Source organism: Sus scrofa, chromosome 15 (assembly GCF_000003025.6).
Source record: "Sus scrofa isolate TJ Tabasco breed Duroc chromosome 15, Sscrofa11.1, whole genome shotgun sequence".
NCBI classification, from domain to species: domain Eukaryota; kingdom Metazoa; phylum Chordata; class Mammalia; order Artiodactyla; family Suidae; genus Sus; species Sus scrofa.
This window is the reverse complement of record NC_010457.5, coordinates 111,124,025-111,150,207: the sequence shown is the minus strand read 5'-3', so window position 1 is coordinate 111,150,207 and position 26,183 is coordinate 111,124,025. Positions and strand designations below refer to the sequence as shown.

The 26,183-nt window shown below is 43.3% G+C and overlaps 1 protein-coding gene and 1 pseudogene across 3 annotated transcripts in view; one reads left to right on the top strand and one right to left on the bottom strand.

The window, feature by feature from the left end:
- Window positions 1-26,183, top strand: part of PLEKHM3 (pleckstrin homology domain containing M3) — a 196,806-nt gene that overhangs the window by 35,721 nt on the left and 134,902 nt on the right. For all 3 annotated transcript variants that reach the window (XM_021076249.1, XM_021076247.1, XM_021076248.1), the window contains exon 3: window positions 15,303-16,238. In XM_021076249.1, coding sequence (XP_020931908.1) covers window positions 15,303-16,238 — 936 coding nt within the window. The remainder of the gene's footprint in view (window positions 1-15,302; window positions 16,239-26,183) is intronic.
- LOC110257177 lies at window positions 11,345-13,868 on the bottom strand (annotated as a pseudogene).

Here is a 26,183-nt window from a genome sequence, read left to right as displayed (position 1 = left end):
CCCAGATATATTTCCAGGCTTATCACCTGCACCTTTCCTCACCCAAATGTGTGCTGGTTTTGAATGTACCATGTGTGTTCCAACTTCTGGGCCTTTATTCATGATGTCTCTTCAACCAGAATACTTCCCTGCTTTCTTCATTTTTCACAATCTTTCCGTTATCTTTCAGGGACCAATTCAAATGCCATATCATCCCTGAGACCCTTCCCTATTTTTCTATTAGTTTAAAATTAAAGTATAGGTGACATTAATTTCTGTATACAACATAGTGATTTGCTATTTTTATAGATTATATTCCATATACAGTTATAATAAGATAATAAAATATTGCACTCTATTCCCCGTGTTGTGCATCACATCCTTGTAATTTATTTATTTTATACCTGGTATTTTGTATCTCCTAATCCCTTTCACCTATCTTGCACCTCCCTCGACCACTCTCCCCTCCATTAACCACTAGTTTGTTCTCTGTGGTTTTAAATTTTTTTTATTAAAGTATAGTTGATTTACAGTGTTGTGCCAATTTCTGCCATACAGAAAGGTGACCCAGTCTTACATATATATACATTCACTTTCTTATCTTTTTAACTTTTATGTTTCCACAGCATATTTTATTCTGCCGTGCATTATAGGTAATTGCTTGTACCTTCATCTCCCACAGTAGGTTGGCAGTTCTTTGATGAAATGCACTGTACTGTAGAAAACTCTTTCTTTCTTTTTTTTTTTTTAATAATTTTTTTATTTTCCCACTGTACAGCAAGGGGGTCAGGTTATCCTTACATGTATACATTACAATTACATTTTTTCCCCCACCCTTTCTTCTGTTGCAACATGAGTATCTAGACAAAGTTCTCAATGCTATTCAGCAGGATCTCCTTGTAGAAAACTCTTTCAAATCAGGTATGGGCATGTGTGAGGTGTTTGGTTGAATTCTATATATTGATGCTTGGAAAATCAGGACAGTACAGTTTTGTTTGTTTGTTTCCAAAATGGGAATGGCTTCTCTTTTGTTTTTCTGTACCTAAAGCTTGAGTCAAGTTAATGAAGTTTAGAACTGTCATTTAATGAGAGTTAAATTTATGCCCAGGTCTGTGTTAAGAAATATTCATCCAGGAGTTCCCGTCGTGGCTCAGTAGTTAACGAATCCGACTAGGAACCATGAGGTTGCGGGTTCGATCCCTGGCCTTGCTCAGTGGGTTAACGATCTGGCATTGCCGTGAGCTGTGGTGTAGGTTACAGATGCGGCTCGGATCCCGCGTTGCTGTGGCTCTGGCATAAGCTGGTGGCTACAGCTCCGATTCAACCCCTAGCCTGGGAACCTCCATATGCCACAGGAGCGGCCCAAGAAATGGCAAAAAGACAAAAAAAAAAAAAAAATTCATCCATTATCTTGTTTAATATTCACAGTAGTTTAATATGATGCAAATATTGTCCTGATTATACAAAGGAGGAAGCTGAGCCCTAGAGAAGTTGACCTGACCCAAGGCCACCTGGCTAGTGTGTGGTGGGGCTGGGATCCCAAGCCAGGCTCGACTCTGGGCCCACACGTAACCACTCTGTAATACTGCCTCTCAAGTCTGAGGAAGCTTAAGACTCATTCCCTCCACCACAAATAAAATACAGTGGGATCAAGATTGAAAGTCTAGAGGTTGGAGTTCCACTCTCAACTTGCACACTTTGTGGTATAACCTTGGCCAAGTCATTTTGTTTCCTGGAACCTCTTTCCAAATCTGTTAAATCAGTTAGAATGCTTTTAGAAGCAAGTAACAGAATACTCAGCTGAAAGTGGCATGAACAGTAAGGCCATTTATCATTTTATTTTTTTATTTAACAGACAGCTATTGAACACTTAGTGAATAGCAAACACTGTACGCGAAAAACACTTAAGGACACCTACTCCAGGATGGCCCCAGGATCATCAAGGACACTTTCCGTCTTTTTTGCACTGCTCTCCTCAGTATGCTGGTGTTGTCTCTTCTCCCCATTGATGCAAGAAGGCTGCAGCAGCCCCAAGGATATATATCCCCAGCCAAAGTCAGGAAGGAAAAGCAGAGCAGCTTCTCTGGGTCTCTTCCTAGAGGGCCCCACTAGCACCCCCACCCACGGTAGTCAGAACTGCTTTGCATACCTACCCCTGAAACAATCTCTGGTAGAAGAAAATGGGGTTGCTGTTTGGATTAAACAAATCCTAGTTATTACTGTGGGGCAGGCATCTCCTCTGAATATATACACCACATCTGAGCAAAATAAGGGTTCTGTTGGTAAAGAAGGAGAGACATCTAACAGGATCAGTGGGCACGTGACAGGTTCGATCTCAGATAGGGCTGGACTGAAGAGATTTCTAGTCCCTTCAGGCTCTAAGTTTTATGATTCTGTGTTACCCAAAGATATAGCAATAGAATGTCACTTATGTTAAAATCTGGTGGCCCAGTATGGGAGATTCTTTTATACTTATTTTCTATAGATTAACGAAACAGATTGAAAACCTTACTATGGCGGAGAATGAGCATTGCTTCAAAGTTGAGGTTTGGAAATGTTTTCTGAGTCAAAAAGTTCTGTCAACACCAGAGAGGACCCTTGTCACAGATGGTAGGAAACCTCTGAATTTAAGAGGTTGGATCTCTGATCTCCTGGTCAAGTTCACACTTGAGAAGTGAAATTGACCAGGTCTGTATTGACTTAAGCGCTATCACTGTTGCACTTAAAAACTTGTAAGGAAAGGATCCCCAGTTGGTGTGTCTAGCTAATAGCTAGATAGGGTTACAGGTCTGTTTCTTCTAAAACCTCCACAGAGTATATGTCTTTTCCCCTAGGTTTATGAAGGAAAAAGAAATGAGATGTTCTCTTTCACCCATAAAGATCTCCAGAATAGCTCACAGAAGAGATATGACTTGAGCCTAGTTAGTTTCTACTGGAATAAGTTTAATAGGCATCTGTGAGCACTACAGTGGCCAGTGCTGTGTGAGGGCGTGTATACCTATGTATTTATTTATTTATTTTTCTTTTTATTGAAGTATAGTTGATTTACAATGTGTTAGTTTCAAGTGTACAGCAGAGTGATTCAATTATACATATATGCGTCTATTCTTTTTCAAATTCTTTTCCCTCATAGGTTATTACAAAATATTGAGTCCAGTTCCCTGTGCTATGCAGTAGGTCCTTGTTATCTATTTTATATGTAGAAGTGTATCTATGTTAATCCTAAACTTCTAATTTATCCCTCCCTCCCCCTTTCCTCTTTGGTAACCATACATTTGTTTTCTATGTCTGTGGTTATATTTCTGTTTTATAAATAAGTTCATTTGTATCTTTTTTTTTCTTTTAATTCCTCATGTAGGTGATATCATGATATTTGTCTTTCTCTGTCTGGCTTACTTTACTTAGTATGATAATCTCTAGGTTCATCCAAGATGCTGCAAATGGCATTATTTCATTCTTTTTTATGGCTGAGTAATATTCCATTGTGTATACATACTATATCTTTGTTTAAAAATAAACTTGGGAGTTCCCGTTGTGACGCAGTGGTTAACGAATCCGACCAGGAACCATGAGGTTGCGGGTTTGGTCCCTGCCCTTGCTCAGTGGGTTAACGATCCAGCGTTGCCGTTAGCTGTGGTGTAGGTCGCAGACGCAGCTCGGATCCCGCGTTGCTGTGGCTCTGGCGTAGGCCAGTGGCTACAGCTCCGATTCGACCCCTAGCCTGGGAACCTCCATATGCCGCGGGAGCGGCCCAAAGAAATAGCAAAAAATAATAATAATAATAAATAAATAAATAAATAAAAATAAACTTTATTGGAGTATAGTTGTGTTAGTTTTGGGCGTACAGCAAAGTAAAACAGTTACATATATATCTGTTCTTTTTCAGATTCTTTTCCCATATACGTTATTACATAGTATTGAGTACATTGCCATGTGCTGTACAATAGGTACTCATTACCTCTCTATTTTACATATAGTAGCGTGTACCACATCTTTTTTTATACATTCATCTGTTGGTGGACATTCAAGTTGTTTCCATGTCTTGGCTGTTGTAAATAGTGCTGCTATGAACATTGGGGTGCATGTATCTTTTTTTTTTTTTTTGTCTTTTTGTCCTTCTAGGGCCGCACCCTTGGCACATGGAGGTTCCCAGGCTAGGGGTCCAATCAGAGCTACAGCTGTCGGCCTACGCCACAGCCACAGCAACATCAGATCCAAGCTGTATCTGTGAGCTATACCACAGCTCATGGTAACGCCAGATCCTTAACCCGCTGAGTGAGGCCAGGGATCAACCCTGCAACCTCATGGTTCCTAGTCAGATTCGTTTCTGCTGTGCCACAATGGGAATTCCTATTTGTAGACTTTTTGATGATGGCCATTCTGACTGGTGTGGGGTGATACCTCATAGTAGTTTTGATTTGCATTTCTTTGATGATTAATGATGTTGCACATCTTTTCATGTGCCTTTTGGCACCACATTTAAAATGTACAAGACATAGCTGCTCTTTGGTTCCTGTGGCGTCATTCCCTTCATGTTCTTTGCTATGAACATTTGTGTCATAGCATTTATGATGACTGATGTGCATCCTGTTAATTTCACTTCTCCCTTGTGCCTCTAATGAGAACAAAGACCTAAAAGTAGTCAGTATCCCCCACCTCGTCTCTGGCTTAAACATGGTTGAATACTGTAACATGAAACAAATACATTTGGAAAATTGTGTCTTGTTAACTGGGAATGTAAAGAAAAGAGACTTGATTGTGATCTAGAACATCAGAGAGGTCTTCATTGAGGAAAGGACGTGCTAGCTGAGCATTGAGGGTTGAGCAGAAAGCCGAGGTGGGGATGAATACAGCCTGTGTGTGGGTTGACCAGACGCTAAGCCGGAACACAGTTGCATCTTGGAGAGGGGTGGGCTGAGAGTATGGATTTTTTAAATGGATTTTCCAAAGCTAGAAAGATCAAATTAACATGATATATTTGGCAAGAAGCACTTGAAAATGTCTTAAAATCAAAATTGAGAGGATATTTTTTTTGGCCATGCCCACAGCATGTGGAAGCCCCTGGGCCGGGCCCTGAACTTGCACCACAGCTGTGACCTGGGCCACTGCAGTGACACCGCTGGATCCTTAACCCTCCGCACCACAAGAGAACTCCTGAAAGGATAGTCTAGAAGTTGGCAGGGGTGAAGCGTAGTGGGGGCAGGTAGCAGGGGGCCTCCTTTCCTATAGCTTTTGTGTCCATGTAAAGGGATATCAGTTAGAACAACACTCAGCCTCCCTCCCTTTGCACACTCCACTCCTGGGGAGAAGTAACTTACAGGCAGCTTTGAGAGAGGAACCAGCCATGTGTAACTCAGCCTCTCACAGGAAGTGCTAATTCTGGTCTGCTCCTCTAGACCTGCTCTACCACCCATCAGCCTATCATAGGTGACTTATAGGTGAGCCGGTGCTGCTGGTAACTCATAGGTAAGTCTTTGTATCTCTAGGGTTCAGTTTATTGCTGTACATCTAAGCCGTGTCCTCCAGCTGGCTTGTGTTCTGATCTCTATGTGTACTACCCTTACCAATCCCAGTTGGTTTAAAACTTGGGTGAAGAAAAGGGATGCTGTTTATTGGGTTCCTTCTGGCCCTAACAGTACGTGGAGTGGATTGGTGGATGGAAACTAGAGGGCCCTGCCAGGTGTCATGATGCGAGGTGATGAGGGCTCAAATTAGGATGACTGTGGCAAAAGAGAAAGTGGGACTTGTGAAAAGAGAAGGAAGGGCTCTGATGGGCTATAAACTGTTGACAGGATCTGATTCATTTGGTGTTTCCACAGATTCTAGCATAGTCCTTTATGCCCACATTCAGCAAATACTCATGGAGCCAGCCACTGGGAATATGGGGGTGAGAGGAGTGGGAGTTCTTTGAAAGAAAGCAAGGTGGTAAATAGAGGTGGCATGAGAGGGAGCCCTTTAACCGAGGTGCTGAGGGATGGCCTCACTGGGATGACATCTTTGAGGTGAAACACTGAAGGAGACAGATAAGTTAGTGGAGCTGCGAGATGTGCCAAACAGAGGATACAGCAACTTCAGCGTCCTTGAGGCTAGAAAGTGCTTGGCTTGTTCAAAAAACATATTTGACAAGCTTTTGGCTGGAATGAGGGAAGAAATGTGAGATGGTATGAGATGAGGTCAGAGCAATAATCCCAGGTTGTATGGGACAGGAAATAGAGGCACTGGAGGAATTCAGAATCTGAAGGAAGGAGACACACTGAGCCATAGGAGACTTAGGTTCAAGGGAATAATTTTGAATAGACACAACAAACCTTAGGATATTAGAAGACACGAGGAAAAGAGATCAACAGAGGGATAATAATTTTACAACGTTACAGAGGTAGAGATTCTGAAGAAGTGGGAGGGAATTAGGTATGGAGTGGAGGTGGAAGGGTTAGCTTTAACAAGGAGGCAAGAAGTTGCTTCTTTTTGAGACCAGAAGGCTAAACTAGGAAACTAGGAAACGTCTGTTGAGTACTTGAGATGTGTGAGGCATCGTTCTGAGAGTTACTCATCTCCTCCTCGTAATATGCAATGAGGAAGATGCTATCAGAGCCCCGTTTTAGAGTTGACAAAAGTGAGCCTTGGGCCAAGTAATTTGTCCATGGTCATACTGCCAGTAAGGACAGAATTATGATTTATTATTTTTTTAATGACTACACCCGCGCCATATGGAAGTTCCCGGACCAGGGATTGAATGCAAGCCAGGGCTGCGACTTCTGCCATGAACAGTGCCAGAAGGGGTTTTTGCTCTAGGCCAAGTGGGTGGAGCTGAGCGCAGGTCAAGTCCTTGATCTCGAGTTGGAGGAGTAGACCGAGACCTGAAGCTGAGAGGTTATAACTAACCCCAGAGAAGCATGCGGTCCTAGATGAGGAAGTGGGGCTGGCCACGGATGGATGATTCTCAGGGAGTCTGAATCTGAGGAAGTCTAAACAAATTCCGTGCTCTAGGCTCTCAGTGTAGTGCTGGCAGCACCTGGGTCAGAGCTGTGAGGTGAGGTAGCACCAAGTGACACTGCAGTCTGGGAGGCTGAGGATGAGATCTGGAAGTCAAGAGACAGTAACAGTTGAGAACAAGTAATTGGCATTGGTCACTCTTGAAGAAGAGCCAAATTGTGGAAGCATCTGTTCTGAAGTGATGTTATGGTGTCTCTTTTATCTTTGATCTGGAAGCCTCCTATTCGAGTCATTTACCAAAACGAAACTATAAGCATCTTGAGGACGTCTGTCATCTTAGCAGCCTCAATTGCACAGACTTGGTACTCAGTAAACGTGTTCAAATTGCTTTGCTCTCTTTGTTTTGAGCCTGTGTAATAGTTGTGGGCTCTCAACTGTTTTGAGAGCCCTGTTTTGTGGGCTCTCAGGATAGATAGATAGACAAACAGACTTCCAGATTTTAAAGTCATCTATCCTTATAGTGAACTATAGCCTGAATAACTGTAGAGAAACTGAAAAGAAAGATGGGGAAGAGCAAAGGAAATATGTCCGTAGAATTTTGAGGTGCAGTCCTTTCGGGCTTGTCTAAGACAGAGTGTGATTCTGGAGCAATGTGAGTACTCTGTGCACCCTCTGCTTTGGCTTCTTTTCACATTTATTAATCTTGTTATAAGAACTTAGGAGTTCCGGAGTTCCCGTCGTGGCGCGTGGTTAAGGAATCCGACTAGGAACCATGAGGTTGTGGGTTCAATCCCTGGCCTTGCTCAGTGGGTTAAAGATCCGGCGTTGCTGTGAGCTGCGGTGTAGGTCTCAGACGCGGCTCGGATCCCGCATTGCTGTGGCTCTGGCGTAGGCTGGCGGCTACAGCTCCAATGTGACCCCTAGCATGGGAACCTCCATATGCCATGGGAACACCCCAAGAAATGGCAAAAAGACAAAAAACTTTCACTTCTTTAAAAGTTTCCTTGGGACAATAAAGGAGTTACACTTAAAAAAAAAAAAAAAAAAAAAAAAAAAAAAAACATAGGAGTTCCCACTGTGAATCAGTGGTAATGAACCTGACTAGCGTCCTTGAGGATGTAGTTCCCATCCCTGGCCTCGCTTGGTGAGTTAAGGATCCGGCATGGCCGTGAGCTGTGGTGTAGGTCACAGATGTGGCTCAAATCCGCATTGCTGTGACCGTGGCATGGGCCAGCAGCTGTAGCTCCAAGTGGACCACTAGTCTGGGAGCCTCCATATGCCACAAGTGCGGCCCTAAAAAGCAAAAAACAAAAAATTTAAATAGTTCCTTTAAATTTGCCTAGATAATTTTGATTTGGAGTAGTGACCTCATTCACCCCACATGGGCTTCTGAGTTCTTTAAAAATATTAAACTGTTGCTCTTTGTCTCTCATTCTAACTATTGCCTGATCTTTGGAATCCTATTCTTATGTCCTCATTCATGGTGCTGACTCAGGCAGTTGAGACTTTCTTGGTAAACTAAATGTTTACCTAAATGTTTCATTCATTGCATTTATTGTGATCTGAACTTAGTGATTTTTTAAAAAATGAAATTGCATGAAGTCACCAAAACGAAAGCCTGTTTTGTTTAATTACATATGCTAATATGTGTGAACATGCCTAGTTATTATTTATATTATTATTACATACATATCATGTCTAAAGGGTTCGTATCAAACACTATACAGTCTGGGCAGAAGGATTGTGGGTGCTAGGAGGTAGAGGCAGAAATTTTTTTTTTTACTTTTTACATTTCTTACTGATTTTCTTGGAATAATTTTATTATATAATTTGATACATATTTGATGCTGTGAAATAGTATCTAAAACAGTCATGGGGGTTCAGAGGAGGGCAGTTGAATTCAGCTAGAGGGGATGAAGAAAGGCTTCAGGAAGAGGTGAGATTTTATACTAGCTCTCAGGTATGAGGAAGACGTGGGCAAGCAGAGATGCAGGGAAATCTAGGTGGGGGAGCAGTGAGAGGATACGCTTGAAGGTTGGGAGGGGCCAGTCGCAGAAGCCACAGCAAGTCTCATGGCTGGAGTGCAGGGAGTGGAGAAGAGTGGCCGCCTTGGTGAAAAGTCCCTGGGAGGGGTCGGGCTAACATCCTCTGAACCTTAATCAAGCTTCACACCCCTACAAGTAAGACAAACACCTGTAACATTAAAAAAAAAATCTTAACTTGACCTCAAGATCTAAATAGCAGTTGACAAAAAATCTGCAATACGGGAACATTTGAATAATACCGTGAGGATACACTCGGCCACATGCAGAATGTGAGAAATTCTATGGGACAGATGGACTAATTTCTTCAATTAATACATGGCATGGAAAAAACCCAGAAAGAGGGAATTGTTATAGATTTAAAGATGCTTAAAATATCAACCAAATCAATGTGTGACTCTAAATCGAACATATACAGAAATTTTTTGAGATAATCTAGGAAAATTAGATACAGACTAGGTATTGGATAAGGAATTATTTATGTTTTGGGTATGAAAATGGTATCATGTATATACTGTAAAATTCTTATCTGTTAGATTAGAGATATATTTTATAGTAGAAATGGTTAAATGTCTGCAGTTTGCTTTCAAATATTCCAACAAAAACAAATGCAAACAAAAAACAGTAAAAAAAAAAAAAAAAAAAAACTGTAGAGTTTTAGAGGAATGGGAGAGAGGAAACCAGAATAGCAGAAACTTGATGATCTTTGAAGCTGAGGGATGCGTCCACGGCTGTCCTTTTACTTGTCTCCGTGCCTTTGGCTATTTGAATGTTTGCATAAGAAAATGTGTTAAGGCCCCTCTTAGGAGTTTAGACTTGATTGTGCAGCCCCAGCAAACCTGTGCAGGGTTTTGGCCTGGTGAGGGGGGCACGAGAAAGGTAATGAGTGACCCAGAAAAGTTTTCCATCAGTGTGTGACGTGGGTGGGGTTTAGGGGAGGACTTGACGTGGGAGCCCATTTAAGACCTTGATCAGGATGGTGGCCATGAGAATGGAAACTTTTGAGAACAGGGAGAGGAAATAGGGCAAAAAAGGAACCCTCTGGTGGGTGGGCAGAACAGAGATGAATCCAGGTGCATGAGGGCAAAATCCCCTCTTCCCCCATCCTTAAGCCATTGCACTTGGGACTTCGGGCGAGGAGGAGAGGGAAAGTGATCTTAATTGAGGAGAAACTGCCCAGGACTTCATGACTAGCCCCAGGGGAAAGCAGTGGGGAAACAAAGGGTTCATGGGTTCTTTATGATGCGGTTTCTGTTTTGGTTCCTTGCTCTTTTTCATGAGGAAGTTACTCTCTTGTGGTTTTCGTGTGAAATTTATGGGTACAGTGATTCATTTTGATCACCTTTCTCTCTCTTCATTAGGGAGAGAGTGGCCATAATCTGTGTCAGTGGTTCTACCCGAATCATTTATGATACTAGTCGAGACAGAGATAATATCATTCATTTTTAAGATAAAACACTTTTTTTGTTGTTGTTTGTCTGTATTTTTAGGGCCATACCCATGACATGGAAGTTCCCAGGCCACAGCGATGTGGGACCTACACCACAGCTCACAGCAACGCTGGATCCTTAACCCACTGAGCAAGGTCAGGGATCAGACACACATCCTCATGGATACTAGTTGGGTTCGTTACCTCTAAGCCACAATAGGAATTCCCCCACTTTTGTTTGTTTTAAAATAATTTTTAAAAAATAAAAAGTGTTTTTGTTTTGTTTTGTTTTAAGTATTATAGCTATACCTGCAACATATGGATGTTCCCAGGCTAGGGACTGAATCTGAGCCACAGCTGTGACCTATGCTTCAGCTGTCGCAATGCTGGATCCTTTAACCCACTGTGCCAGTCCAGGGATTGAACCCATGTCTCTGTAGCAACCCCAGCTGCTACAGTCGGATTTTTTCCCCCCTCCCACAGTGACATATGGAGTTCCTGGGCCCTAGGGTCAGATCTGAGCCACAGTTGTGACCTAAACTGCAGTTGAGGCAATGCCAGATCCTTAACCCATTGTGCCGGGCCAGGGACTTAACCTGTGGCCCGGTGCTCCCAAGATGTTGCCAATCCCGTTGAGCCACAGCAGGAGCTCCTGCAGTTGGATTCTTAACCCACTGTACCATGGCAGGAACTCCAGAAATTTTTTTCCCCTACTTTAAAATATTTTATTTTATTTTTGAATCTTAAAATTTTATTAAAGTATAGTTGATTTACAATGTTGTGTTAATGTCTACTGTACAACAAAGTAGAATAATTTTTTATTGCCTAGGATTATTTTTCATGTGTCTTGTTTTTTTTATTTTTGTTTTTAAGAGGAAACTTTTTTCTTTTTTTTTCTTGGCCACTTCTGCAGCATGTGGAAGTTCCTGGGCCAGGGATGGAACTTGTGCCACAGCTGCAACCTGGGCTGCTGCAGTGATGACACTGAATCTTTAACCCACTGCCCCACAAAGGAACTCCTGTTTTCTTTTTTAATAACTATAAATTCAAGCTTATAGAAGCTTGCCTTTGTCTTGAGAAATAACAAAACAACAAAGCATTTATATCATTTGTTCATCTGAGAGATGAGAGTTCTCTGGCAAGAGTAAAATTTATACCATGAATGATGCAGGTTTAAGTCTGGTGGCGCTAAAAGGAGACAGCAGCACTGTTGACAAAATTATAATCTGCTGGTGGCGTTTTCAGAAAAGAAGCCCTTGCAAATTTCTAAATAACAGTAAATTCTCTTAGGACATTCTGAAGTATTTCATGGGCCAAAAAGAGAATGAGGTTATTAGTAAAATGCCTCAACAGAGTTTGAATAAAATAGTGGACTCGAGAGTTACTGAAACTTGGATATGTAAAAATAGGGCCGTAATTTGGGTCATACTTAGAATGGTCTCAAGTTCAAATAAACTACTGTGATAAGACACCAGTTCACAAGTCATAAGCTTTCCCAAGGGCTCTTTTTTCCCTCAGTAGGTGCTGGCAGAGGGCATGCTGTCATTTTCCAATGTAGATGCTTGGCCCCAAAGCCCAGACTGAGAAAGGCAGAGAGATAGAATGAACACTGCAGGAACTCCCCCTTCTCTTCATGGTTCCACCTTTGCTCATGCTTAAAGAAACAACGTTTAGGGTGCCCGAAGTGGAGCTCCTGAGGTGGAATGTTTCAGGTCTGCTAGGCCAGGCGGACACCCAGTCTACACTTTTCTTCACAGCATCCTCTTCTTTCCCTCCTCCTACAAGCTCTTCTCTGACTGAGGCTGTGGTCCCTGCTGGTGTGTATTTTCCACATCAAACATGATCCACCCATCCTCTTGTGGGAAATCGCCATCACAGTGGAAGCTGCCTCTTGAACTTCTCTGTCCAGATTCATGTTGTTCATCCAGAAGAATCTTCTCTGTGTCTCCACTGCGGGTAGAGGATGAGGACGGTGCACGTCCTAGCCCCCATCTTCCCCATTGCCCTGGCTGCTCTGCATGGGGCGCTCCACCAGGAACGTTGAGGTTGGCTGGTGGGGGCAGAGGCTGCCTGCCTTTCTCACGGTGGTGGTTGTTGGGCAGAGGTGGCAGCTGCTCTAATAAGTGAGAAGACATTGCTGGGCGGCTGGAAGGACTGCGGCCACAGCAGGCCCATCTCTGGTTCTCTGACATGGAGCACTTTTAAAGAATGTGTGTGATGTTCATTCAATGAGTTGAAATGATACAGTCTGGGGAAATAAAAGTTGAACTGTAGTAAACTAATGAAAGCTTAGATTTAAGTATATAACATCTGACTTGTCAATGGCAAACATATTAAACTGCAGATTCAGTAGAAAGTAGCTGTCAGAGATTAAAGAGGAATAGTAGCTCTCCAGCCCCCTGCAATCAAAGGTAATTAATACTTCACATATGAAATATTAATAGGTTTGATAGAATCAGGCCCTCAACAAAGGAGGACACACTGAATAGTTTCCTAATCACATCTGTTTTCTTTTTCAAGAAGTTACACTACAAACCTGTAAGGATGGGCCACTTCTATGATCTACACCTCTCTTTTCTGTCTCAGTGTAACAGACCTGTTTAGGGAGGGCTGAAGTGGGGAGAAAATACCAAAGCACAGTGCATTCTTTACCTTATTGTGCAGTGGGAAGGCAGGGGAACTTTGGAGACTCCCTAGCTAGGCTTCCACGCATCCACCCAAACTGGCACCTGCCACCCTAGCCTTACAGTTAGAAAGGAGTGAGGTTTCAGCCAGGTTTGCTGCTGGTTTGGGTCCAGTTAAAGGTAGAGTTTCTAATTCGTGGTTGCTGCGGTAGAAAGCTCTCCAGGAAGGAAAGAAAAGGAGAGGAAATTTCCTAGCTAAAAGCAAGAGAAGTGGTTTTCATTTTACTTGGGGATGCATAGCTGAGCTGTTGGGTCACACGAGGGGGATGGAGGGACGCATGGTTGGTTATGGGTCTTATTATGGAAAGGGTTGAACTGTCATCAGTGCCTGATGGAAGTGAGAGCGGAGGCGGCAGCAGCGTCTCTAACAGCACTGCCTCTCCTACTGCATTATCAGAAAAGAAAGATAACATGAGAACAGGCACCCATTATCTCTCTACAAAGGGATTAGTGTGAGTTGCAAGAAATTAGTGGCTTTTGAGTTAGCACAGAAATACTAATGAATATCAGGACCAGAGATGTAAAGCAGGTAAAATGGGCTTTTTTCTGCTGCATTTCTCTCCTTTTCTCTTTTTTGGTTTACTATTTTAAGATCTAGGGCTGTATTAGTCTTTTTTTTTTTTTTTTTGTTCTTCAGCCAAGATCAGAAATCATACCCTTTGGGAATGTGATTTGTCTCCTTTAGGGAATGACTCAATTTGTTTGTGACTGTCTCTGATGTGTGTCAGCAAAGAGATTGAGAAACATCTTAGAAATGAAAAGCTCTGGTTGAGAGGAGAGCTCCCTCATTTTCAGGCCTGATAAAAGCATCAGGACGTCTCCCAAGTGACAATCCCCTCCCCCCCCCCCGCCTTTTTTTGCTTTTTAGGGCCACACCCTTAGCATATGGAAGTTCCCAGGCCAAGAGTTGAATTGGAGCTGCAGGTGCTGGCCTACACCACAGCCACAGCAATGAGGGATCCAAGCCTTATCTATGACCTACACCACAGCTCACGGCAACACCAGATCCCTGACCCACTGAGCAAGGCCAGAGATCGAACCCACATCCTCATGGATACTAGTCAGATTTGTTTCCACTGCCATGACAGGAACTCCCCCAAGTGATCATCCTCTTTTATTAAAGGATGAAATTTGTGCATAACTGTAGCTAATCATTAAAAATGGCATGACCAGGCAAACTTGTGAAACCAAAGGGGAGGGAAGGGACTCCCACTACCATATGCTGGACATTGTGCTGGGAGCTTTATTTCTGTTCTAATTCAGCAGGTACTTAGTACCTAGTGTGTACCAGGCATTGCCCTACGTGCTATGACCTCAACCCTGTCCTCAGAGGAGCTTACAGTCCAGTAGGGAGGACATACTCTTTAAAAAACTTCAAAATTATTCATTCAGATATTTAAGTAAATTATTCAGTGTAGCCTTATAAGTGCTCATTAGAGAGGAATAGCATAGTAAGAATCCCTGGTACAGACCCGGGGGGGTAGGAGTGGGGTAGTCAGGACAAACCCCTTTCTGGAGGAAAGGATGGCTGAGAGGAGGGGGCAGTGTGTGATGGGAACAGCATAAAGAGGCTCAGAGGGGAGAGAGAACTGCTGTCCAAGCGGAGACCTAGGAAGTGAACCAGTCGGGTCCTGTCTGGACATTATACTGGTTATAAGACAGAAGGCTCATGGCTTGGCCTTGAAGGCTGGTGAGGTGTCTTGAGAAACCGGAGTTTGTGAGCTGCGTGCTGCACACTCCCTCCTTTCCACTGACCCCTCCTGGCTTTACCACCCTGAAGAAAGAGGGGTGTTAGCAGGGAGTTAGGTCGGGGGGCCGGAGGAACGTTCTCTCGCGCGTACTTGGTGCTCTGTAGAACATTACCTAGAAAGCGGGAGATCCTGGCAAAGCGCAGTTGTTTTGTGGGCCCACAGGGCGTAGTCATTCCAGGGTTTCTTTCTGCACAGGCTTCTGCACGTCAAATTGACAGTGAACCCCTCACCCCAGCACTTAATCTTGCACTCAGAATTCCACCCTAGTTAAGTTTTTCAGACGTGAGATTTTTTCCCCCCAGTTCCATCCTGTGGATTAGATACTCTTAGAATGTTACTACTTCTGCTATGTTTAATTTGAGCCAGAAGAACGTTGACCCCTGATCTATTGGGTTGCGTATACCTGCCTTTTTGTCTCATTCAGTTCATTCATGTTCATGAATTAATGTGTCGCTGCTGCTTCTTCTTTTTTTTCTCTTTCTAGAACACAAGCAGGCATTCCCAAACATTCTGAAGAAGGGGTACCTGGAGATTCGGAAAAACCATGACAGTTACTGGCAAAGCTGTTACGCAGAACTCTCACCCTACAACCTGTACTTCTACAGCCTCGACAGCAGTGGGAATCAGAACCTCTATGCCACGTACCAGCTGTCACACTTCCAGAGCATATCTGTTCTGGGCAACCTTGAGGCCAGGCTGGTGGATACCGTTCTGTATGACAACACTCAGCTGCAGCTAAAGGCCGAGTCGCCGTGGGAGGCGCTGGACTGGGGGCAGAAGCTTTGGGAGGGTGTGCACGCTGCCGTGCCTGCTTACCTGGGGCGGCCGGACGAGCTGGCCAACTCCCCGGGGCTCGGGCATCATGTCGACTGCGCACAGAATCACTGTTTACAGAAGAAGTCCAGCCAGCTGCTCATGCCATCCCCTGTCCTGGATGGCCCCAAACAGTACCAAAACATCCTCAAATCAGGGACGCTCTACAGGCTGACTGTCCAGAACAACTGGAAGGCATTTACGTTCGTGCTGAGCAGGTCCTACCTGATGGCCTTTCAGCCGGGCAAGCTGGATGAGGATCCCCTGCTGAGCTACAACGTGGACGTGTGTCTGGCCGTCCAGTTGGACAACCTGGACGACTGCGACTCTTGTTTTCAGGTCATTTTCCCCCAAGATGTCCTCCGTCTCCGTGCCGAGACCCGGCAGAGGGCTCAGGAGTGGATGGAGGCCCTGAAGACAGCTGCCAATGCGGCAAGGAGTTCGGAACAGAACCCGCAAGTCACGCTGAGGAGCAAACCCAAGGATCAGATGGGGGGGCATGAACTCAGGAAGAACAAACGCCAATCTGTGACCACCAGCTTCCTCAGCATCCTGACGACTTTGTCTTTGGAACGAGGACTCACTGCTCAGAGCTTCAAATGCGCAGGTATGAAGCAAATTTTCAGCCTAAAGCTCATTAAAGAACAATCCTGGGAGTTCCCATCGTGGTGCAGCAGTTAATGAACCCAACGAAGGTATAGTGTCCATAAGGGTGCAGGTTCAATCCCTGGCCTCACTCAGTGGGTTAAGGATCTGGTGTTGGCATGAGCTGTGGTGTAGGTCTCAGACATGGCTTGGATCCTGCATTGCTGTGGCTGTGGCACAGGCTGGCAGCTATAGCTCCGATTCAACCCCTAGCCTGGGAACCTCCGTACGCCACAAGTATGGCCCTAAAAAGACCCCTCCCCCCAAAAAAAGAACAATCCTGAATTCCACACTTGGAATTCACTCTAAAAACCCCCTTAAAAGGCCAATCCCAGGTACCTCTTGTTTTCAAAGCATCTCTCCTTCAAGGAGTTTGTTATATTAAAACACCTGTCCACCTTCATGCCTGGTGAAGTAGGTAGACGCTGCTCTGATCTGCCCCATTGAAGCCAAGTGCCTCACTGGAGCATAACCAGGCTAGAATTTTGGCTTCCTAAGTCTGCTGTGATTCTTTTTCCTCTGCCTTCTTCAGTAAAGGTCACGGGGAATGTGGATGTCACACATGGTCTCCTAAGAGACATTCAAGCCTAGAGCTGACTAAGAACACTCTTCAGGCAAGTAGAGTGTCCATAGCCAGTAACTCATTGATCATGACCTTGTCAAATCTTGTTAAGGTGGAATCCAGAAAGTCAGCCTTGACAGAAAGTCTGGAGGTGGCTAAGAGCAGGGTGAGGATGATTCCACAGATGACCTCTGAGTCACGATCAGCCTGTGCCTCATCCTGGGGAAGCCAGGGGCTGCTGGACCTGCTGGGAGGCTGAGACACAAAGTGAAGTCCAAGGCCAGTCATCTGTTAGTTCTTAAAACCCGAGCACTGCATGTCTCCTCCATTCACCATTCCTCCCCCTTCGTCCCAACAGAAAACTGGGGAGAAAACAGCCCTCACTAAATCAAGTCTATGAATCTACTGTAAACAAAATCAAATTATTTACCTTTTACTAAACTCCATAAAGTTGTCACGAGAAATTTCCCTCAAAGGTAGCTTGAATTAGAAGCCTGATTTGGGAAATTTCAATTCAAGTGTATCTGATTTAAGTATGTTGTTTAAAAGTGAAGAAAAAGTGGTTTCTGTCTTGGCTCAGGGGAAAGGAATCCCTGTCCTCGCTCAGTGGGTTAAGGATCTGGTGTTGCCCTGAGCTGTGGTGTAGGTCGCCGACGTGGATCGGACTTGGTGTTGCTATGGCTGTGGTGTGTAGGCCGGTGGCTACAATCCCTATTTGACCCCTAGCCTGAGACCCTCCATATGCTGCGGGTGTGGCCCTAAAAAGACCCCAAAAAAAGTGAACAGGGGCTCACCACCAGTCAAGACTGAAATTTCAATTTTGTGCTTGTTCCTGTATCAAAAGACAAATAGTGGTGGCACGGTGAAACTTTGAACTTAGGTTAGTTATGATGATGGTCTTTTCTATTGAACAATAACTTACGTAAAGGAGGGATTCAGGGACTCATGTCTGCTTTGTCCAGAGGGCCTCAGTAACTGCGGAGCCGACACTTGCAGGGTTGGGTGGAAGAGACCAGAAACCCCAAGATGGTAAAGAAGCTGCACTGGGTGACGTGCACATGTCCGCAGGCATGAGTGACCTTGTGTTACATCAGCCAGCTCCTTATGGAAAGTGCTTTAAAATAAGGAGACGCTGGTTTTAGTGCAGTTTTTGGAAATTATGGACATATCAGTGTCTTATTGTACTACTGCATATATTATGTTTCAGAATTCAGCCATTCAACAGTAATTTTTAAGTGCTTACTCTGGACATCCTGGAATTATGGTACACTTCTGTGGTTTTAGAGTGCTGAGAGGGACCACAAATCTGCTGTGTTACTGGAATCGGGGAGAAGAGCTCAGCTTCATTTTCAAGGTAGAGACCGGAGTGTGAGCTGGAGGAACTTTCTGATGACGGAGGGGGAAGAAAAGCATCAGGCGTTACACAAGGATGGTCCCCCTGCAGCCTCCTAATTCACCTTCCTCTCCGAAGTCCACTTCTTGATGGAGGGTGCCCTGCCCACATTCTGAACTGCCTGGGTAGCATTTTTAGCACCCGGAGGAAGGAGAGCTGTAGGTAGAGGGTACCATTCCACAGATCCACTACATCTAGCAGTTGGTGACCTGATAACAGAAAAGACTTAGAAGAGTGAATTGAAGAGACCAGGAGAAGGAAGCTGAGAGTAGGAAAAGGATCATGTACTGGGCTGAGATAGAACCTTGGGGCAGCTGCTTTTGGGTCCGTGTTTTGGGATGCTTCCCTTTGCTGTCTGAATCCGGGCTCACTGAATGGCTGGAGAATAAGTTGGGGGTGGGTGGTAACAGGGAACTCAGGAGGCAGGCGTAGATGTGGTCTGAAACTCATTTCCTCGGCTCCGCTCTTACCTTCATGCTTTGGTTTGGAGTTCTAATGGGGGCACGGGTAGGTTTCTTGTTTGGCGTGGGGAGAGGTCAATCCTAATTTGTACAGTGTGGCTGATTCTCAAGTAGAAATTTTTAGTTTCACTTCAGTGTCCCCTCTTCCATCTGAAACTGCTACGCTCAGTTGCTTTGTGGTACCCTGGTTTATGGGTGGCTTTCCGTTTTCCTTAATGAACCATACCTGGCGTACTGGTTGCCTACCTCAGGTAGGAAGATGTCATCTCCTGTAGGGGGCAGAGTCTCAAAAGAAAAAGGCCAGAACTTGTTGAGCAAAACCTCTGAATGTTTTTGCAATTTCTTGGGAGGCTGTTCATTTTATCAAAGATTATTATAGCAGATGGAACTTAAAATTGATCTATGTTTCTCACAAACACAGTTAATCTAAACCAGCTGTTTATTCATTTAGTAACTTGGGTCCCCAAACTTTTCAACCTCATAAAAACACACGTTCAGTAAAAAAGCTGGTTGCATAGCATGTTTACCTTCCAAACGGTCAAAAAGTCCAGCAGATTGTTTTCAGTTGAACCTTGGCTTTATCGGGCGTTTGTGGGAAAGCTAATTCGCAATATTTCACCATTTAAGTGCGCCTCTTTAGAGTACGAGTGTTTATGTCCACTTAGTGTCCCCCCACCCCCGCCTTTAAATATTTGTGATGCATAAACTTTAAAAGTGGGAGACTGTACCGAGCCGCTCTTTATCATGATGTCATTCAGCTGCTATTCAGGGGAGCCACAAATGTTGGCTTTTAAATCTACAAAATAGTGCAGTTGGCCTCATTTCACTAAATTCTATCTGTAGGTGAAGAATTTTCTGTATCCTTTTTTAAAACTTAAAGAGCCCCTGAAGAGAAAATGGACCCCGACCATCCCCAAATGCCTGAGGTTATGGTTTGGAAAATACATGCTTGTGCGTAAGTGTGTATTTCTTAACATGTGCTTGGACTTTTTATAGTTGTATTTGATTATGTGTGGTTTGTTGCATGGCTTTGTCTCTAGCTCCATGGCCGTCCCGTGCTAGGAAACCCAGCTACAGTGGTCGTCTTGCTGTTCTGGTCTGTTCCTCCCTTGGTCATTCATGGCTCCAGGCCCTTTCTCTTCGCCATTCCTTCTTCCTGAGACCATGCCTTTGAAAGTTAAGTTCTTCCATTCATTTACTGTAGGAGCCCAAAAGTCAAGTGCACCTGGACAAGTCAGTGCTTGGAGAAAGCCGACGTGGTCCCTGCCCTCATGGCACTTGCAGTCCCCCAGAGAAGACGTCAGTGGAATCATCACCCTCACTGATGCCAAATGGCAGCTGTGAGCCGAGCTGTGGAAGTGAGGTCCTCATGTCAGATTAGAGAGCTGCCAGGGGTGGTGCAAAGTGGAACTCTATGAAATTGCAGGCATTCGGTCATTTTTGACCTACGCAAAAGCACTGTTTGATAAGGCTGAACTACATGTTCGACCCTGAATCACAGAAGGTTCTTGGGCAGAGAAGCACGTGAGGAAAGTGGTATTTAAGGACAATTAATTTACTGGTGCTTTAGTCAGCCTTGCAGAAACCACCTCTGTAAGCAGAAAATGAGGAATGCTTCTTTAATGAAGTCATTGGTTGGGATTCAAAATTATGTTTGGCAGTGGGGCATCTGTGGTGTTAAAATATTAATGCTAAAACAAATGACTATGCAGCTTATTAAAATATTTATGGAGTATGTACCTGTAAGTGGTTCTAAATGAGGTCGTTCACAAAATGCAGTATAAATTGAATTATAAGGCAGGAGCCTGGTTTTCTTCAGGAATTAGACATGTATACATATCTATTTCCTCTCAATTGATACATGGTTTTCTTGGCCCTGGTACATAGGGATATTTTTTCCTGTAATTTCCCAGCAATCAAGAAACCTAGCAATTGAGTATTATGATAAAAGGGCCCTGGGCCTTGTTTATAGATGCTACTAGAGATGCAAAGCTCACATGTTACTGCTTTGTAATCTGGAAGTGAAATCAGACAGCCCAGGTCACTGTTCCTGACTCTGAACTGAAATTGAAAATGTTAGCAGAAGAGACAGCAAGAAAAACAGCCAGCTGAGGGGATCCCCTCCACCATTTCACACTGTCAGTTTTTATGGTTGTTTTACTCCTTTGGCTGCTGTTTAACCTCTTGGGACTGCTGTTGGTAATTATGTCTCTCTGGCATTAAGAGCTTTTTGCTCCCCACCCCCGCCCCCCGCCACCCCGAGGCTTTGGGAGGGGTAAACCCAAGGGGTTTGGGTGGGGGGGGGGAGTTTTGCTGTGAATTCTTCAGCCATTTAGTGCAAATTCCTGTAATTACCGGCATTGTGTCCTCTCTGAATGGCACATAATACAGCAGAAGCCATTCCTAATTGAGACCTTACAGGAGGTACAAATCCTCTCTTTGTTCAGCCTGACAAATTAGTGCCAGAAAGTGGCAGGGTCCGAGTGGGAATCAAAGGCAAGAAACACAAAGATGGAACTTAAGGCTACAGTAATAACCCTCTCTTGTCCCGAAGGGAAAAAAGGAATGACCAATGAAAAATGAAGTTTTTTTTTTTTTTTTTTTTTTTTTTTTGTTATAAATTCCCTTGACATGACAGCACCTCGGGGCTGCTTTATTTATTTAGCAAAAGTGATTAAATAGTAATACAACAGGGCTGCCCATTGTTTCCCTGGGTGCCCCCACCTCACAGACCCCTGCTGCCTCGGCTAATTGATTGACAATGAACCTCTGATAAAGAAGTATGTGGTTAGGACCTGAGGTGGGAGGGGGAGCCTTTTCCCCCTTCTCTTTGTCTGAGTGTGTGTGTGTGTGTGTGTGTGTGAGATTTCATTTTTGTTTGAATTGCACTCTAGTTTTTCTTTGCCCCACCCCTCCTTTTCCCTTCTCTCCCCTTGCTTTTTTTTCTTTTTTTTTTTTCTTTTTTTTCCCTCCCAGAGCTTTTCAGCAGTGGCTCCCGGCTGACATTCACAAACAGGTAGTGAGGAATTTGGGTTGTAGAGTAGGCTTTTGACAAGTTTATCTTTGGAGCGAACTTCCTTCTCTCCCCCTGCTCCATTTAAGGCAGAACAGTGGTTGTGAGAAGACAGAAAGGGGGAAGCAGACTGATTATTGGTGCTCAGAAAAGTGGGTTTTTTTTGCTTTTTTTTTTTTTTTAAGTTTCTCATTTGTGGTAACAGACGTCTAAAACTAGTCTTTCAACTGAGATTCCTCTCTTCAGTTCCTTACTCAGCTTTTTTAAAAAATCTGTGCATTTAATAACATTTACATGTGGGTGGGTGGGGTTGTGGAATAAGACATAAAAAATTGAATTATTTAATCTTACTCGGTTCCTGAGAAGCCAGGATTGATTATTTTAGGATAGAATCTGGCTGCTTATGGTACAACTCAGCACCCCAAGATGCTGTACATTGTGGGAAGATGACCAAAGGCCTCTAGGCAGATAATTAATAGCCCCTGGTTATATATGCTCAACTAGCTAAGCTGAAGCTAAATCCCTAATTTAACTCTGTTACAGCTGCAAAAACAAATCATTTCAAGCCCCTATGAAAGCAAAATATATTAAACAAACAGTATCGACCTTGTTAAAACCACATGGCATTTCGTGTGATAAATGAGGGCGTCTTTCTGGCAAAGGCCTATTTTATGACATCATTTAGACCTAAAGGATACCTTCACCCTGGTAATACAAGCATTCCCGATAGAAAGTATGGAGTGGTTAATTATTCATTAAATAGCTGCGAGTCTGGAAGTAAGCAATATTTCTGCGTTGGGCATAGTTACTTATTGGCTTCCCAGCAAATCATGCAGAATGCAAATCTGAAGAAAAAAGAGAAATTGAATTTGGGAGCTGATTATGCACGTGCATATAGGTAAAGACAGAGCTGTAGGTTTTTAAGTGCCAAGGAAGAAAGTTATATACCTTATAACATATGCTCTTGAAAAAGCAGATTCTAGAGTAGTCAAAATCTGTTTTGAGTCCCACATGAAAAATTAGGGGTTCCTCCAGTAGCCAAAGTGCCAGCTCTGCTAAGGAAATGAGAGACAGAAATAAAATGAAATTGACTTTCTTTGGTATTTCCACTTCCAATCTTCTACTATTATTTTCAAATTTGTCTCATACTTATTAGGAATGGTAATACAGTGAGATTTATTTGACTTAGGGTAGCCAATTAGAGGAGACAAAACAATTAAGGAAGATTCAGCTATGCCCCTCAAAACATAGAGTTTGGATAAATGAAAATTATTTAGTCCTTTGTTGCCTTCTCATTTCATATTGTCTATTTTGGTTTCGAGTGTATTTTATTACCTCTCAGAGAAGAAGGGGGTTTTTTGGGTGTGTGCTGAAGGGCTAGGCTTTATTTCCTCAGTCTCGAATGTGACCATGGAGGGGTTGCTGATGGTAAAATCCTTAAGTGGAGTTTTAGTGGTTTATTTCACGAGGGTTTATTAAACCCCTCATGTACGCCACACACATGCTCCACCAGGCACCTCGGGATGTGCAAGTAGAAGTGAGGTGCAGGCTGTGCTCCTCTCAGATGTATAAAACACCTACCCCCCAAAGTATGTGGGGGGCTGGATGGGACTGGGAGACAAAGGGGTCAAGCAGTCATGGCCACTGGATTGAATACCCCTCCGTCCATGTCTGTGGTCCTGTCAGAGGATCCGTGTTATAGAGAACTTGAAAGCTAAAGTGCTAAAGCGGTGTCTGTCCTCACTCCCCCATTTTAAACTTTGTCCTCATATTTCCTACAGATTTAAACTCCAGAAAAATCTTCGTAGCTTTTACCACTATCAAAGGTAAAACTTGAATTTCTGTCGTGTGCTCCTTATGCAGTAGGTGTGATGGGAGATACAAAAGAAGCATAGATGCGGCCTGGCCCCCAGGACTTTATAGTCTGGTTGAGAATATGCACAAGAGAAAATGAGGGATGAATGGACAGTTCAGTCAGATGCACACTATGTAGCACTTAATGTTCAGAAAAGGCCTTGGCAGAACCTTTAAGATGGAGATACTTGGGTTTTATAGTTGCATTGTTTTGTGAGTGGTGAATGATTGGCAGCTTTACCCAAGGATTGCTGACTAGAACGTTGTCAATGAAAGTACATGATAATAGTGAGCAGCGGCATGCTTAAATAATTAAGAGCGAGGACTCTGGAATCAGACTGGCTGAATTTCTACATCTGCTATTCACGTGACTGAGTAAATTACTTAACCTCTCTCCACCTCCATTTAAAATCTCAGATGTGAGAATAACATCTACCTCTTCAGTTTATGGTAAAAAATAAGTTAAAAGGGCTGGAAACAGTGCCTGGCACATAGTAAGTGCTGTATAAGGATTAGCTATTTTTTAGTATTTGCCCACATAGGTCAATAATAACCTGGATAGGAGTTCCTGTCATGGCAAAGTAGGAATGAATCTGACTAGGAACCATGAGGTTGCAGGTTCGATCCCTGGCCTCGCTCAATGGGTTAAGGATCCAGTGTTGCCATGAGCTGTGGCGTAGGTCGCAGACTCGGCTCGGATCCTTCGTTGCTGTGGCTGTGGGGTAGGCCGGCAGCTGTAGTTCCAATTAGACCCCTACCTAGCCTGGGAAACTCCATATGCCGTGAATGCGGTCCTAAAAAAAGCAAAAAAAAAAAAAAAAAAAAATTACCTGGATAAAGGTATCCATAGGCATACTTATCAAATTTGCAGCTATCTCAAAACTAGTTTGTACAAATAATATGTTGACTGATAGAATTAAAATTTTGAAACAAGCTGGAAGAGTAGACCAAACAAGGTGAGATTTAGTAGGGATTCATAGATAGTCCTATACTTACATTCAGAAAATTAACTGCAAAGACTTGATCTAACAGTTCATGTGGGCATACAAATGAGGCCATGGGAAAGCCAGCATTTGTACTGCTGTGGCTACATCAAAAGCATTCACAAAACAGGTCCAGAAGGAAGAGATCACATCCTCACTGGGGCCAGACCACATCTGAAAATTTCAGTTCTGGATGCTGCTCTGGAAGAACAAACACCACATCTCTTGACCCTTGATAGGAGGGTGAAGGACGGAGAACCATGCCATGCAAATGTTACCTAGACTGGGGAGGACGAGAGTCTCGTCTCCACATTATTGGAAGGCTGCCACTTAGAAAATAGACTTCCTCTGTGTAATTCCATTGGAGCAAAGTAACAGAAATGCCCAGAGTATGATGAATTTCCCTTACTTAAAAAGATCTGATGGCCATGGGTGAAAATGAGTGGCAAGAGCCCTGGCCAGGGAGGCTGGAAGAACTAGAATTTTGACCTCAAGACCAGTCACTTGTCTGAGCTATGTTTTTCTCCTCTGCAGGATGAAGGGATTTATTAATTCAGCCCTTCTGCAAATATTTATTGAAGTCCTACTATGTTCTGAGCACAGTGCTTGATGTGTAGTGAAAAGATAATCCCATTATGTGTCCTCAACAAACCTTGAAAGTTGGAAGCCAATTAAATAAGTAATTATTGCACATAGTTGAACTCAAGGACTTTGAGTTCCCTTCTAACACTTCCATCTGTCTGGGATATTTTAGAGGGGACAGCTTTGCTCTGTATGGCCCCTTTTATGTCTCATTCTCTGGTTCTTTGAATGTCTATAGAAGATTAGAGAAAATTAGATTAATGTGGTCCTGCATTTAAACCTCATTTAATAAGTAATACCTTTTTCCTTTGGGCAAGAGAATTTAAACCAGTAGAAATATCGCTTGACTGAGAAGACAAGAGATGGGATTTTTTTTTTTTTTTTTTTTTTTTTTTTACTGGCTCTGATGTCTATCATTGGATAAATTACTTTGCTTTTTACCCTTTTTTGCAGTCTCAGTTTCTAGGTCTAGGAAGTCATTTTAAATAAAATTAAATGTGTATTAAGAATATGAATATACACTGAAATAGTAATTTGATTCTGGAAGAAGAAGAATGTTATATAATTTGGGTTTTGAACTATTTCACATCCTAAAATTCAGAGAGAGGTCTGATCACTTATATAAGTAGGCCGTTTGATTTTATAGGATATAAATTTGCTTTTTTGATTTATTCCTGGTATTCTCATCATAGAAGTCACATGTTGGTCTTTGATATGTTTCAGAAGAATAAAATCATTTTGAATTTCAGAAGATAGGGATCTTTTGATAGACCTTCCTGAACTTCATAGGCCATAGCTGTGCTATCCTTTTTTTTTTAAAGCTGTTCATTTCTCCCAGTCTTTGTTGCTATACTTTGGTCTGGAAAGTTCTTGTCCCTCTTTGTAGCTTCCTTTATGGTTAACATTGTTCTCATCATGTGTTCATTTCCGGCTAAACTTCTAAAGTAAGTGTTAATGTACTATTTGACTCTATGTTGAGTTAAAAGTTTCTATTTACTGACCTTTCATTAGGAGGGAAATTGGTCTAGGTGTGGTTTTAGGACAGCCTGGGGTAGGTTC